Source organism: Salvelinus namaycush, chromosome 8, assembly GCF_016432855.1.
Source record: "Salvelinus namaycush isolate Seneca chromosome 8, SaNama_1.0, whole genome shotgun sequence".
In the NCBI taxonomy this organism is placed as follows: Eukaryota; Metazoa; Chordata; class Actinopteri; order Salmoniformes; family Salmonidae; genus Salvelinus; species Salvelinus namaycush.
In genome coordinates, this window is record NC_052314.1 from 4267704 (window position 1) to 4282909 (window position 15206).

Genomic DNA, 15206 nt, shown 5'->3' on the forward strand with positions numbered 1-15206 from the left:
GGGGAAGGAGAGATTGATGGAGGGATACATAGAAGAGGGGTAGAGGAATGCAGAAAACAAATGGAGATAAAACAACAAGCATTAGTCCAGTTGGGTCGTCTTCTAACATGTGAGTTTGAGAACAAGGATAAGTCCGGTTGGACCATCTTCTAACATGTGAGTTTGAGAACAAGGATAAGTCCGGTTGGACCATCTTCTAACATGTGAGTTTGAGAACAAGGATAAGTCCGGTTGGACCATCTTCTAACATGTGAGTTTGAGAACAAGGATAAGTCCGGTTGGACCATCTTCTAACATGTGAGTTTGAGAACAAGGATAAGTCCGGTTGGACCATCTTCTAACATGTGAGTTTGAGAACAAGGATAAGTCCGGTTGGACCATCTTCTAACATGTGAGTTTGAGAACAAGGATAAGTCCGGTTGGACCATCTTCTAACATGTGAGTTTGAGAACAAGGATAAGTCCGGTTGGACCATCTTCTAACATGTGAGTTTGAGAACAAGGATAAGTCCGGTTGGACCATCTTCTAACATGTGAGTTTGAGAACAAGGATAAGTCCGGTTGGGCCGTCTTCTAACATGTGAGTTTGAGAACAAGGATAAGTCCGGTTGGGTCGTCTTCTAACATGTGAGTTTGAGAACAAGGATAAGTCCGGTTGGGTCGTCTTCTAACATGTGAGTTTGAGAACAAGGATAAGTCCGGTTGGGCCGTCTTCTAACATGTGAGTTTGAGAACAAGGATAAGTCCGGTTGGGTCGTCTTCTAACATGTGAGTTTGAGAACAAGGATAAGTCCGTTTGGGCCGTCTTCTAACATGTGAGTTTGAGAACAAGGATAAGTCCGGTTGGACCATCTTCTAACATGTGAGTTTGAGAACAAGGATAAGTCCGGTTGGACCATCTTCTAACGTGAGTTTGAGAACAAGGATAAGTCCGGTTGGACCATCTTCTAACATGTGAGTTTGAGAACAAGGATAAGTCCGGTTGGACCATCTTCTAACATGTGAGTTTGAGAACAAGGATAAGTCCGGTTGGACCATCTTCTAACATGTGAGTTTGAGAACAAGGATAAGTCCGGTTGGACCATCTTCTAACATGTGAGTTTGAGAACAAGGATAAGTCCGGTTGGACCATCTTCTAACATGTGAGTTTGAGAACAAGGATAAGTCCGGTTGGGCCGTCTTCTAACATGTGAGTTTGAGAACAAGGATAAGTCCGGTTGGACCATCTTCTAACATGTGAGTTTGAGAACAAGGATAAGTCCGGTTGGACCATCTTCTAACATGTGAGTTTGAGAACAAGGATACGTCCGGTTGGGCCGTCTTCTAACATGTGAGTTTGAGAACAAGGATAAGTCCGGTTGGGCCGTCTTCTAACATGTGAGTTTGAGAACAAGGATAAGTCCGGTTGGGTCGTCTTCTAACATGTGAGTTTGAGAACAAGGATAAGTCCGGTTGGGTCGTCTTCTACCATGTGAGTTTGAGAACAAGGATAAGTCCGGTTGGGCCGTCTTCTAACATGTGAGTTTGAGAACAAGGATAAGTCCGGTTGGGCCGTCTTCTAACATGTGAGTTTGAGAACAAGGATAAGTCCGGTTGGGCCGTCTTCTAACATGTGAGTTTGAGAACAAGGATAAGTCCGGTTGGGCCGTCTTCTAACATGTGAGTTTGAGAACAAGGATAAGTCCGGTTGGGCCATCTTCTAACATGTGAGTTTGAGAACAAGGATAAGTCCGGTTGGGCCGTCTTCTAACATGTGAGTTTGAGAACAAGGATAAGTCCGGTTGGGCCGTCTTCTAACATGTGAGTTTGAGAACAAGGATAAGTCCGGTTGGGCCGTCTTCTAACATGTGAGTTTGAGAACAAGGATAAGTCCGGTTGGGCCGTCTTCTAACAAGTATGTTTGAGAGTATACTATAAGTACTGTATACTGTTTAATATAACCAGCAGGGATCAGGTAGGCCTGTACTAATATAGTATAATAGTATAGTACTAATATTACCAGACAGGCCAAGGTCTATCTAATATAGTATATTAATATAGTAATATAGTACTAATATTACCAGGGTAGGCCATGGTCTATATAATATAGTATAGTAATATAGTACTAATATTACCAGACAGGCCAAGGTCTATCTAATATAGTATATTAATATAGTACTAATATTACCAGACAGGCCAAGGTCTATCTAATATAGTATATTAATATAGTACTAATATTACCAGACAGGCCAAGGTCTATCTAATATAGTATAGTAATATAGTACTAATATTACCAGGCAGGCCATGGTCTATATAATATAGTATATTAATATAGTACTAATATTACCAGGGTAGGCCATGGTCTATATAATATAGTATAGTAATATAGTACTAATATTACCAGGCAGGCCATGGTCTATATAATGTTGTATAGTAATATAGTACTAATATTACCAGACAGGCCAAGGTCTATCTAATATAGTATATTAATATAGTACTAATATTACCAGGCAGGCCATGGTCTATATAATATAGTATAGTAATATAGTACTAATATTAACAGGGTAGGCCATGGTCTATATAATATAGTATAGTAATATAGTACTAATATTACCAGGCAGGCCATGGCCTATATAATGTAGTATAGTACTAATATTTCCAGGCAGGCCGTGGTCTATATAATATAGTATAGTAATATAGTACTAATATTACAAGGCAGGCTTTGGTCTATATAATATAGTGCTAATATTACAAGGCAGGCTTTGGTCTATATAATATAGTATAGTAGTATAGTACTAATATTACCAGACAGGCCATGGTCTATATAATATAATATAGTATAGTAATATAATACTAATATTACCAGGCAGGCCATGGTCTATATAATATAGTATAGTAATATAGTACTAATATTACCAGGCAGACCGTGGTCTCGGCCCCGCTGCAGGTTGAGGGCACCCAGGTCTAGTGGCATCCCACCCTGGGCCTGGAACAGTCTCTCAGTTAGCTCCTCAACCATCATCTGGCCTGGCATCTGGAGCTTGGCTGGGGATAGGAGGAGGCCACGCAGCACTGGGTCTATACCCCCTGAGAGAGATGGGAGAGAGGTGGGAGAGAGAGGTGGGAGAGAGAGGTGGGAGAGAGAGGTGGGAGAGAGGCGGGAGAGAGGTGGGGGAGAGAGGTGGGAGAGAGAGAGGAGAGAGATGAGAGAGAGGTGGGGGAGAGAGGTGGGATAGAGAGGAGAGAGAGGTGGGGGAGAGAGAGGAGAGAGAGGTGGGAGAGAGGTGGGGGAGAGAGAGGAGAGAGGTGGGAGAGAGGTGGGGGAGAGAGAGGAGAGAGGTGGGAGAGAGAGAGGAGAGAGTTGGGAGAGAGGTGGGGGAGAGGGGGGGGAGAGAGGTGGGAGAGAGAGAGGAGAGAGGTGGGAGAGAGAGAGGAGAGAGGTGAGAGGAGAGAGGTGGGAGAGGTGGGGGAGAGAGGGGGGGGAGAGAGAGGAGAGAGAGGTGGGAGAGAGGTGGGGGAGAGAGAGGAGAGAGAGGTGGGAGAGAGGTGGGGGAGAGAGAGGAGAGAGGTGGGAGAGAGAGAGGAGAGGTGGGAGAGAGGTGGGGGAGAGAGGTGGGGGAGAGAGAGAGGGGAGAGAGGTGGGAGAGAGGTGAGAGGTGAAAAGAGGTGAGGGAGAGAGAGAAGAGAGGGAGAAAAGAGGTGGGGGAGAGAGAGAAGAGAGGTGGGGGAGAGAGAGAAGAGAGGTGGATGAGCGAGATGAGAGAGAGGTGGATGAGAGGTGGGGAGAGAGGCGAGAGGTGGGGGAGAGAGAGGAGAGAGGTGGATGAGCGAGATGAGAGAGAGGTGGATGAGAGGTGGGGAGAGAGGGAGGAGAAGTGGGAGAGAGAGAGGTGGGGGAGAGAGAGGTGGGGGAGAAAAGAGAGAGAGGTGGGGGAGAAGTGGGAGAGAGAGAGGAAAAAGATGAGAGAGGAGAGAGAGATTGCACATATAAGTGAATTTGGCCCAATTCTTTTGGTCCCCTAAAATGGGGGGGACTATGTACAAAAAGTGTTGTAATTTCACACTATTTGGATCAAAATACCCTCAAATTAAAGTGGACAGTCTGCACTTTAACCTCATAGTCATTGTATCATTTCATACCAAAGTGCTGGAGTACAAAGCCAAAATAACAACAGATAAATTCCCTGTCCCAATACTTTTGGAGCTCACTGTATGTGGTGGTTTTACTTACTTTTGTTTAATGCACTGATTTTAAGTCTCTCCGGGTAAGACAAGAGCTTCTGCTAAAAACATTTGGGCCAATTTCCCGGACCCAGATTAAGCCTACTGCTGGACTAAAAACCTATTTCAAATGGATATTTTCTATTGAGAATACTTTTTAGTCCAGGACTGTGTCCGGGAAACCGGCCCCTAATATAAAATGTTCTCACCCTCCTGTACGACCCTCCAGGATGCGAAGAGGGAGTGGTGTAGGGGCAGAGGTGGGTGCTGTGGGGCGAGGCTGTACCCAGGGCCCAGGCGGGCCACCATCGGCTGCACGGTGACGTGGGCAAAGCGGAAGGCGGCGGCTGAGAAGACGTTAGCGATGCTGGGGTCAATCTCAGGGTCGTAGCCCTTGTACGGAGGCATCAGGAGGGAGGTGGGGGTCTCACCCAGGACCCTGGGCAAATAGTGCTCCCAGGTCAGGATCTGAGGGAGGAAGAGATCAGGGGTGAGGCAGTATTCTTACTTTAGGTCCGTGTCACTGTCTGCAATACAGAAAACAGAAAGCACGACACCGACTCCATCATCACTTGTAGGCCTGATAACCAACTGGCGTTGTGGTGCGAGGACAACAACCTCTCCCTCAACGTCAGCAAAACAAAGGAGTTGATTGTTGACTTCAGGAAACAGAGGAGGGAGCATGCCCTGATCCACATCAACGGGACTGCAGTAAAGAGTCAGACGTTTTAAGTTCCTCGGCGTCCACATCACAGAGGACATGACGTGGAACAACAAAACCACGACTCTTGTCAAGAGGGCGCAACAGCGTTTCTACTTCCTAAATTGGCTGAATACATTTTGCATGCCAACCCGGGTCCTCTCCAAATACTACCGCTGCACCATCGAGAGCGTCCTGACCGGTTACATCACGGCCTGGTACAGGAATTGCTCCGTCCACAACAGCAAGACCCTCCAGTGGGTGTTGAAGACCGTGGGTGGGACCGTGCTCCCACCCATCCAGGACATCTACTCAAAACAGTGCCTGAGGAAGGCCTGTAGCTCCCCCCCCCTCCCTCAGCCACAAGCTGTTCTCTCGCTTACTGTTGGTCAGACGGTACCGGAGGAGGAGGTCTGAGACCAACAGGCTCAGAGACAGTTTCTATCTACAAGACATCAGACTTCTGAACACTTGACCTGGACTGACCACCTGCTCTGATTCTCACACAATCGCCCCTTCCCCAAAACACATGTAAATATAGTATAAATTGTGTCTTCCTGGATTATACTGATGCTAAAGTGATTATTCTATTCTACTGAGACATTTACTTTATGTTGGTATTCTTATCTTGTATTTCTATTTGTTGTTGTATTGTCCAGAAGGAACCTGCAAGTAAGCATTTCGTTGGACGGTGTATCCCGTACATACAACTAATAAACAATAGGAAGCAAAAGAAACAGAGAGCAAGTAGAAGGGGACACAGAGCTGTATCACCTAGACCCCAGACCCTGGAGGAGGCGTCATCGGTCTGGGAAACAGAAGCACCTAGAACCCAGACCCTGGAGGAGGCGTCATCTGTCTGGGAAACAGAAGCACCTAGACGAGGCTTCATCTGTCTGGGAAACAGAAGCACCTAGAACCCAGATCCTGGAGGAGGCTTCATCTGTCTGGGAAACAGAAGCACCTAGAATCCAGACCCTGGAGGAGGCTTCATCTGTCTGGGAAACAGAAGCACCTAGAACCCAGACCCTGGAGGAGGCTTCATCTGTCTGGGAAACAGAAGCACCTAGAACCCAGACCCTGGAGGAGGCTTCATCTGTCTGGGAAACAGAAGCACCTAGAATCCAGACCCGGGAGGAGGCTTCATCTGTCTGGAAAACCAACCCATAGTGTGTGTACCTGGTGGACAGCCCCCATGATCTTCCTGGCCTCCTGGTACAAGGTGTCTGGGCTCCAGTGAGGGTTGAGGAGGTGCAGCTCTCTGACCAATCTGTTGTGTTCCCTCAGGAACAACGTGTGGAGTGCTATCATCCCCAGGTGCTCATTGGCCCGTGAGTCACCTAGACAACAGAATACAGGAAGTTTGACCCAGAGACATACAGTTACTAGAAGGAAGAGCTTTCAAGGTGCTCATTGGCCCGTGAGTCACCTGGACAACAGAATACAGGAAGTTTGACCCAGAGACATACAGTTACTAGAAGGAAGAGCTATCAAGGTGCTCATTGGCCCGCGAGTCACCTAGACAACAGAATACAGGAAGTTTGACCCAGAGACATACAGTTACTAGAAGGAAGAGCTATCAAGGTGCTCATTGGCCCGTGAGTCACCTAGACAACAGAATACAGGAAGTTTGACCCATAGACATACAGTTACTAGAGTTACTAGTCTTTCACATGTTATGAACCAGTATTGGTCTGTCACATGAATGAAACAAAACGGTAATGATTAATTAATTATGCTAAATCAAGCAAATATAACTTATCTGTGTATAGCCGTATATAAGACAACTGCTGGGTCTGACCAGGCAGAGCTCCTGATTGACATGTGTACTATGGTGCATTGAGTTGGTTGGAACCTTTTCAGCACGCTGACAATAAACAATAATTCACATTAAGATTGACTCTGAGTGTCCCTGATGTTGAACTTTGACCACAATCTGTAACCTGAGGTCTGCTACAGTACATTCCCACTAGTCAACTGACCAGAACATTCCTACAGGATGTTTAACCTGAGGTCTGCTACAGTACATTACCACTAGTCAACTGACCAGAACATTCCTACAGGATGTTTAACCTGAGGTCTGCTACAGTACATTCCCACTAGTCAACTGACCAGAACATTCCTACAGGATGTTTAACCTGAGGTCTGCTACAGTACATTCCCACTAGTCAACTGACCAGAACATTCCTACAGGATGTTTAACCTGAGGTCTGCTACAGTACATTACCACTAGTCAACTGACCAGAACATTCCTACAGGATGTTTAACCTGAGGTCTGCTACAGTACATTCCCACTAGTCAACTGACCAGAACATTCCTACAGGATGTTTAACCTGAGGTCTGCTACAGTACATTCCCACTAGTCAACTGACCAGAACATTCCTACAGGATGTTTAACCTGAGGTCTGCTACAGTACATTACCACTAGTCAACTGACCAGAACATTCCTACAGGATGTTTAACCTGAGGTCTGCTACAGTACATTACCACTAGTCAACTGACCAGAACATTCCTACAGGATGTTTAACCTGAGGTCTGCTACAGTACATTCCCACTAGTCAACTGACCAGAACATTCCTACAGGATGTTTAACCTGAGGTCTGCTACAGTACATTACCACTAGTCAACTGACCAGAACATTCCTACAGGATGTTTAACCTGAGGTCTGCTACAGTACATTACCACTAGTCAACTGACCAGAACATTCCTACAGGATGTTTAACCTGAGGTCTGCTACAGTACATTAACAACGATCATAGAAATTGTTCAAAGGTTTTGAAAACAATTCTAATAAATACAATATAATTCAGATATTGACTGAATTATAAAGCATAAAACATTTTACTTGCCTAGACATTATAATGAATGGAGTTCAGGGATTTTTGAATAGTTTGTGTTAAAACAAAGAAAATTATGTGTGCCTCGTTTGCATAAACATACAGGATTATTTGCATATATAGATGAATGAATTAACATAAATGAGTGTAACCACCAAACACTTGTTCTGTCTACCCTACCAGCACTCAGCAGCAGTGTCTAGACTGCCTCATTAATTACTGTTGTTGTCACGTTCTGTTGCATAATTCAGCAAGTGTGTCAATAGCGGGACACCCTCTGATAAAAAAATATTTATAAAAAAAAAAAAAAAAAAATGTACACCCATCAAAATAAAGTTATCTTTCTACTCTTTCTTGTGATGTAAGTGTGGAGACGGTGCGTTAAATCCCTGACTAAGCTTTAACGTTCTTATAGATTGACAATGTATCCCATTGAGCCCATGTCAGCCATTACCGGGGTGTGTTTGACAGGTCATTGCGAACATTTCCGCGGTGGTAACGCTAACGGGGGAAAACATCAGGCACAAGCAAGAGTATAAAAGAGTCACAGGAGTAAAATTAAAGCAATCAATCCAGCGAGATTTAAAGTGTTAAGTGGATTTTGCATCCCTCAAACACAGGAAATACTGCTGAAAAAGACAGACCCTCAGGTGGGCGGGGCATGTGCGTTGCTATAGAAACATTCTGTATCTAGGCACACAGTTTATAGCAGCAGATAACTAGGTTGTTACTGTAAAGCACTTTGTGAGAGATGTTGCAAAAAGGTCTTTATACATGTTTTTGTTTGATTGATTGATTAATTGATGGATTGTAACATACCTGCTTGGAAACAGGATGTAATATTCTCCTGTTCTGTTGGCGCAGTAGCAGATGTGTCAGAGGCACTTGTGGCTCCGGTGAAGTTGGCCCCAGACCCGCTTCGTGGCCCACAGGGATCCAGGCGTCCCTGTAGGCGAGGCAGGTAGGGCATGTAGGCGAGACCCTGGTCTGAGGCCTGATCATTGAGGGCCAGAAGACCCAGTGGAGAGGAGAGGTTCCTCAGGGCCGCAGCCATGGGGGAGGAGCTACCGTACACCATACTGGCGTCCACGAATGAGGTGATGGCGTTCAGTTGCTCCCGGTGATGGTGGGGTGTGGCCCCGGTGAAGGCTTCGCTCCCGACACAGCTGGGCGCCGAGCGGAAGAAAGGCATGCAGCTCTGTATACCAGTACGAGGGTCTGACAGCGGGATCTGGGGAGAGGGGAAGGAAGGTAAGCAGCTCTGTATACCAGTACGAGGGTCTGACAGCGGGATCTGGGGAGAGGGGAAGAAAGTTAAGCAGCTCTGTATACCAGTACGAGGGTCTGACAGCGGGATCTGGGGAGAGGGGAAGGAAGTTAAGCAGCTCTGTATACCAGTACGAGGGTCTGACAGCGGGATCTGGGGAGAGGGGAAGGAAGGTAAGCAGCTCTGTATACCAGTACGAGGGTCTGACAGCGGGATCTGGGGAGAGGGGAAGGAAGGTAAGCAGCTCTGTATACCAGTACGAGGGTCTGACAGCGGGATCTGGGGAGAGGGGAAGGAAGGTAAGCAGCTCTGTATACCAGTACGAGGGTCTGACAGCGGGATCTGGAGAGAAGGGAAGAAAGGTAAGCAGCTCTGTATACCAGTACGAGGGTCTGACAGCGGGATCTGGGGAGAAGGGGAAGGAAGTTAAGCAGCTCTGTATACCAGTACGAGGGTCTGACAGCGGGATCTGGGGAGAGGGGAAGGAAGTTAAGCAGCCCTGTATACCAGTACGAGGGTCTGACAACGGGATCTGGGGAGAGGGGAAGGAAGGTAAGCAGCTCTGTATACCAGTACGAGGGTCTGACAACGGGATCTGGGGAGAGGGGAAGGAAGGTAAGCAGCTCTGTATACCAGTACGAGGGTCTGACAGCGGGATCTGGGGAGAGGGGAAGGAAGGTAAGCAGCTCTGTATACCAGTACGAGGGTCTGACAGCGGGATCTGGGGAGAGGGGAAGGAAGGTAAGCAGCTCTGTATACCAGTACGAGGGTCTGACAGCGGGATCTGGGGAGAGGGGAAGGAAGGTAAGCAGCTCTGTATACCAGTACGAGGGTCTGACAACGGGATCTGGGGAGAGGGGAAGAAAGGCATGCAGCTCTGTATACCAGTACGAGGGTCTGACAGCGGGATCTGGGGAGAGGGGAAGGAAGGTAAGCAGCTCTGTATACCAGTACGAGGGTCTGACAGCGGGATCTGGGGAGAGGGGAAGGAAGTTAAGCAGCTCTGTATACCAGTACGAGGGTCTGACAGCGGGATCTGGGGAGAGGGGAAGGAAGTTAAGCAGCTCTGTATACCAGTACGAGGGTCTGACAGCGGGATCTGGGGAGAGGGGAAGGAAGTTAAGCAGCTCTCTATACCAGTACGAGGGTCTGACAGCGGGATCTGGGGAGAGGGGAAGGAAGGTAAGCAGCTCTGTATACCAGTACGAGGGTCTGACAGCGGGATCTGGGGAGAGGGGAAGTGTGTGTGTTCTTCCTATTTAAGAAATAGGAGGTAGGCCTACCTGTTTGACAGACGACATTAGGCTATAGGCTGCTATATCCATAGATTTTGTCGGCCAGTTCTTCCACCCACCACGCACTCTTTAAATAGCTTACCTCCGTGTCAGTTAACGGCTTGGTGTGTTAAGTTCAAATCAGAACTCAAATTGAGGGGGTATGTGAGGATATGCCACAGGTCTGCCTACCTTTTGTTAAAGAAAATGTCAAAAAGCATAGACCTACCCTTTGTTAGCTTAAGATTTGAAGAAAAGAAAATGGATCCAGCACTTTGGTCTGTGATGCTTTATACTAGAAACAAGATGTAAAAAAAAAAAAAAAAAGGCGGGAAAGATGTGACTCCGACGAATGTAAGAATATCATTGGTTTGTCTCTATGACATTCGGAGGCTGAGCTACAACCTTCTATAGTGGAGAAGACAACCATTTTACTTTGATTGTGAAGTCATCTGTCGCTATCATTTTTGTAATATAGAAGATGTTTTAAACCCAGACAGCTTCTAGGTGAAACACTTGTGACCTACCGAGCACAGATGTCAATTCAACATCTATTCCACGTTGGTTCAACGTCAATTTCATTGAAATGACATGGAAACAACATTGATTCAACCAATGTATTGCTGCCACGGAAGAGTAGCAGCAGGGTAAAGCTTACATTTGTTTTTACGTAGGTAGGGCCTACTCAGTCGAGGTTGGGAAAAGTAGGTCTCACTTTTAAAAGTACCATGCTTAGATTCATTATGACGTCTCAGATTGAATTCAAACGGGGACAGTTTCGCTACAAACAAGACACACTGATTTGGCATTGGAGAAATAGGCTTATGAGAAGATGAATGCATAGGCCTTTCTCTCTGTCCATTTTTAGCTGGTAATTAGTGTAGTGAAAAAGATCCTGCTAGGGTCTCCAGTCGTGTAAACTTATGTAGAATTGCATGAAATGCGTTTATAAAAGGCTACTTGTACTCGGACCCGCAAATACAAAATGGTAGATTCATGCAATGCCTTTATTACAAAAGGAGATATTTCCCCGCTACTCTTGTCCATGGTGGTCTGAGAACCCACAACCTTCTGGCCCACAGCCCTGCCCCTTGTCCATGGTGGTCTGCGAACCCACAACCATCTGGCCCACAGCCCTGCCCCTTGTCCATGGTGGTCTGCGAACCCACAGCCTTCTGGCCCACAGCCCTGCCCCTTGTCCATGGTGGTCTGAGAACCCACAACCTTCTGGCCCACAGCCCTGCCCCTTGTCCATGGTGGTCTGAGAACCCACAACCTTCCTGCCCACAGCCCTGCCCCTTGTCCATGGTGGTCTGAGAACCCACAACCTTCTGGCCCACAGCCCTGCCCCTTGTCCATGGTGGTCTGAGAACCTACAACCTTCTGGCCCACAGCCCTGCCCCTTGTCCATGGTGGTCTGAGAACCCACAACCTTCTGGCCCACAGCCCTGCCCCTTGTCCATGGTGGTCTGAGAACCCACAACCTTCTGGCCCACAGCCCTGCCCCTTGTCCATGGTGGTCTGAGAACCTACAACCTTCTGGCCCACAGCCCTGCCCCTTGTCCATGGTGGTCTGCGAACCCACAACCATCTGGCCCACAGCCCTGCCCCTTGTCCATGGTGGTCTGCGAACCCACAGCCTTCTGGCCCACAGCCCTGCCCCTTGTCCATGGTGGTCTGAGAACCCACAACCTTCTGGCCCACAGCCCTGCCCCTTGTCCATGGTGGTCTGAGAACCCACAACCTTCTGGCCCACAGCCCTGCCCCTTGTCCATGGTGGTCTGAGAACCTACAACCTTCCTGCCCACAGCCCTGCCCCTTGTCCATGGTGGTCTGAGAACCCACAACCTTCCTGCCCACAGCCCTGCCCCTTGTCCATGGTGGTCTGAGAACCCACAACCTTCTGGCCCACAGCCCTGCCCCTTGTCCATGGTGGTCTGAGAACCCACAACCTTCTGGCCCACAGCCCTGCCCCTTGTCCATGGTGGTCTGAGAACCCACAACCTTCTGGCCCACAGCCCTGCCCCTTGTCCATGGTGGTCTGAGAACCCACAACCTTCTGGCCCACAGCCCTGCCCCTTGCCCGCTATAGGACGATGAACAGTTTCTAAATAACGTACACACCTTTACATCTACTTTGTTTACAAACATTGAAGAAAAACAAGTTTATATTCTGGGTTCTGATAGAGTGTGACAGTTGAACTAAACTCATGAGGCATTTATATTTATAAGTTATAATATTCAACAATCAATGGGTATAAGTAAAAAAAAAATGGATGTAGCAATTGCAGACCGCTCCATGAAATGGAATCATTGTTACAGAATTAAAAGTAAAGCCTGCTAGTAAAGCACAGTGCCAATAAAGATAATTTCAAAAAGAAAAAAACAAAAACAAAGTGGATAGGTGGGTTAGAGTTAGGAGGGGAAGGTGGGTTAGCGTTAGGAGGGGAAGGTGGGTTAGCGTTAGGAGGGGAAGGTGGGTTAGAGTTAGGAGGGGAAGGTGGGTTAGCGTTAGGAGGGGAAGGTGGGTTAGCGTTAGGAGGGGAAGGTGGGTCAGCGTTGGGAGGGGAAGGTGGGTTAGCGTTGGGAGGGGAAGGTGGGTTAGCGTTGGGAGGGGAAGGTGGGTTAGCGTTGGGAGGGGAAGGTGGGTTAGCGTTGGGAGGGGAAGGTGGGTTAGCGTTAGGAGGGGAAGGTGGGTTAGCGTTAGGAGGGGAAGGTGGGTTAGCGTTAGGAGGGGAAGGTGGGTTAGCGTTGGGAGGGGAAGGTGGGTTAGCGTTGGGAGGGGAAGGTGGGTTAGCGTTGGGAGGGGAAGGTGGGTTAGCGTTAGGAGGGGAAGGTGGGTTAGCGTTGGGAGGGGAAGGTGGGTTAGCGTTGGGAGGGGAAGGTGGGTTAGCGTTAGGAGGGGAAGGTGGGTTAGAGTTAGGAGGGGAAGGTGGGTTAGCGTTAGGAGGGGAAGGTGGGTTAGCGTTAGGAGGGGAAGGTGGGTTAGAGTTAGGAGGGGAAGGTGGGTTAGCGTTAGGAGGGGAAGGTGGGTTAGCGTTAGGAGGGGAAGGTGGGTCAGCGTTAGGAGGGGAAGGTGGGTTAGAGTTAGGAGGGGAAGGTGGGTTAGCGTTAGGAGGGGAAGGTGGGTTAGCGTTAGGAGGGGAAGGTGGATTAGCGTTAGGAGGGGAAGGTGGGTCAGCGTTAGGAGGGGAAGGTGGGTTAGCGTTAGGAGGGGAAGGTGGGTCAGCGTTAGGAGGGGAAGGTGGATTAGCGTTGGGAGGGGAAGGTGGGTTAGCGTTAGGAGGGGAAGGTGGATTAGCGTTGGGAGGGGAAGGTGGGTTAGCATTAGGAGGGGAAGGTGGGTTAGCGTTAGGAGGGGAAGGTGGGTTAGCGTTGGGAGGGGAAGGTGGGTTAGCGTTAGGAGGGGAAGGTGGGTTAGCGTTAGGAGGGGAAGGTGGGTTAGCGTTAGGAGGGGAAGGTGGGTTAGCGTTAGGAGGGGAAGGTGGGTTAGCGTTAGGAGGGGAAGGTGGGTTAGCGTTAGGAGGGGAAGGTGGGTTAGCGTTAGGAGGGGAAGGTGGGTTAAAGTTTGGAGGGGAAGGTGGGTTAGCGTTAGGAGGGGAAGGTGGGTTAGCGTTAGGAGGGGAAGGTGGGTTAGCGTTAGGAGGGGAAGGTGGGTTAGAGTTAGGAGGGGAAGGTGGGTTAGCGTTGGGAGGGGAAGGTGGGTTAGCGTTAGGAGGGGAAGGTGGGTTAGCGTTAGGAGGGGAAGGTGGGTCAGCGTTAGGAGGGGAAGGTGGGTCAGCGTTAGGAGGGGAAGGTGGGTCAGCGTTAGGAGGGGAAGGTGGGTCAGCGTTAGGAGGGGAAGGTGGGTTAGCGTTGGGAGGGGAAGGTGGGTTAGCGTTGGGAGGGGAAGGTGGGTTAGCGTTAGGAGGGGAAGGTGGGTTAGCGTTGGGAGGGGAAGGTGGGTTAGCGTTGGGAGGGGAAGGTGGGTTAGCGTTAGGAGGGGAAGGTGGGTTAGCGTTAGGAGGGGAAGGTGGGTTAGCGTTAGGAGGGGAAGGTGGGTTAGAGTTAGGAGGGGAAGGTGGGTTAGCGTTAGGAGGGGAAGGTGGGTTAGCGTTAGGAGGGGAAGGTGGGTTAGCGTTAGGAGGGGAAAGTGGGTTAGCGTTAGGAGGGGAAGGTGGGTTAGCGTTAGGAGGGGAAGGTGGGTTAGCGTTAGGAGGGGAAGGTGGGTTAGCGTTAGGAGGGGAAGGTGGGTTAGTGAATATGGACTGCAGTGATGAGAGAAGATGGATAGAAAGAAACAGAGTAAAACAGACGAGCGGGAGAAAGAAGAGAGTAAAAACAGACGAGCGGGAGAAAGAAGAGAGTAAAAACAGACGAGCGGGAGAAAGAAGAGAGTAAAAACAGACGAGCGGGAGAAAGAAGAGAGTAAAAACAGACGAGCGGGAGAAAGAAGAGAGTAAAAACAGACGAGCGGGAGAAAGAAGAGAGTAAAAACAGACGAGCGGGAGAAAGAAGAGAGTAAAAACAGACGAGCCGGAGAAAGAAGAGAGTAAAAACAGACGAGCGGGAGAAAGAAGAGAGTAAAAACAGACGAGCGAGAGAAAGAAGAGAGTAAAAACAGACGAGTGAGAAAGAAAAGAGTAAAAACAGACGAGCGGGAGAAAGAAGAGAGTAAAAACAGACGAGCGGGAGAAAGAAGAGAGTAAAAACAGACGAGTGAGAAAGAAGAGAGTAAAAACAGACGAGCGGGAGAAAGAAGAGAGTAAAAACAGACGAGCGGGAGAAAGAAGAGAGTAAAAACAGACGAGTGGTAGAAAGAAGAGAGTAAAAACAGACGAGCGGGAGAAAGAAGAGAGTAAAAACAGACGAGTGAGAAAGAAGAGAGTAAAAACAGACGAGTGAGAAAGAAGAGAGTAAAAACAGACGAGTGGTAGAAAGAAGAGAGTA

The 15206-nt window shown here is 48.5% G+C and overlaps 1 protein-coding gene across 1 annotated transcript in view; it reads right to left on the reverse strand.

The window, feature by feature from the left end:
• Positions 1 to 15206, reverse strand: part of epx (eosinophil peroxidase) — a 32553-nt gene that overhangs the window by 6512 nt on the left and 10835 nt on the right. Inside the window, exons 9-12 of the mRNA XM_038998546.1 lie at positions 8556 to 8967; positions 6079 to 6239; positions 4409 to 4667; positions 2895 to 3065 (exon numbers count right to left, since the gene is read on the reverse strand). Of these exons, the coding sequence (XP_038854474.1) occupies positions 2895 to 3065; positions 4409 to 4667; positions 6079 to 6239; positions 8556 to 8967 (1003 nt within the window). The remainder of the gene's footprint in view (positions 1 to 2894; positions 3066 to 4408; positions 4668 to 6078; positions 6240 to 8555; positions 8968 to 15206) is intronic.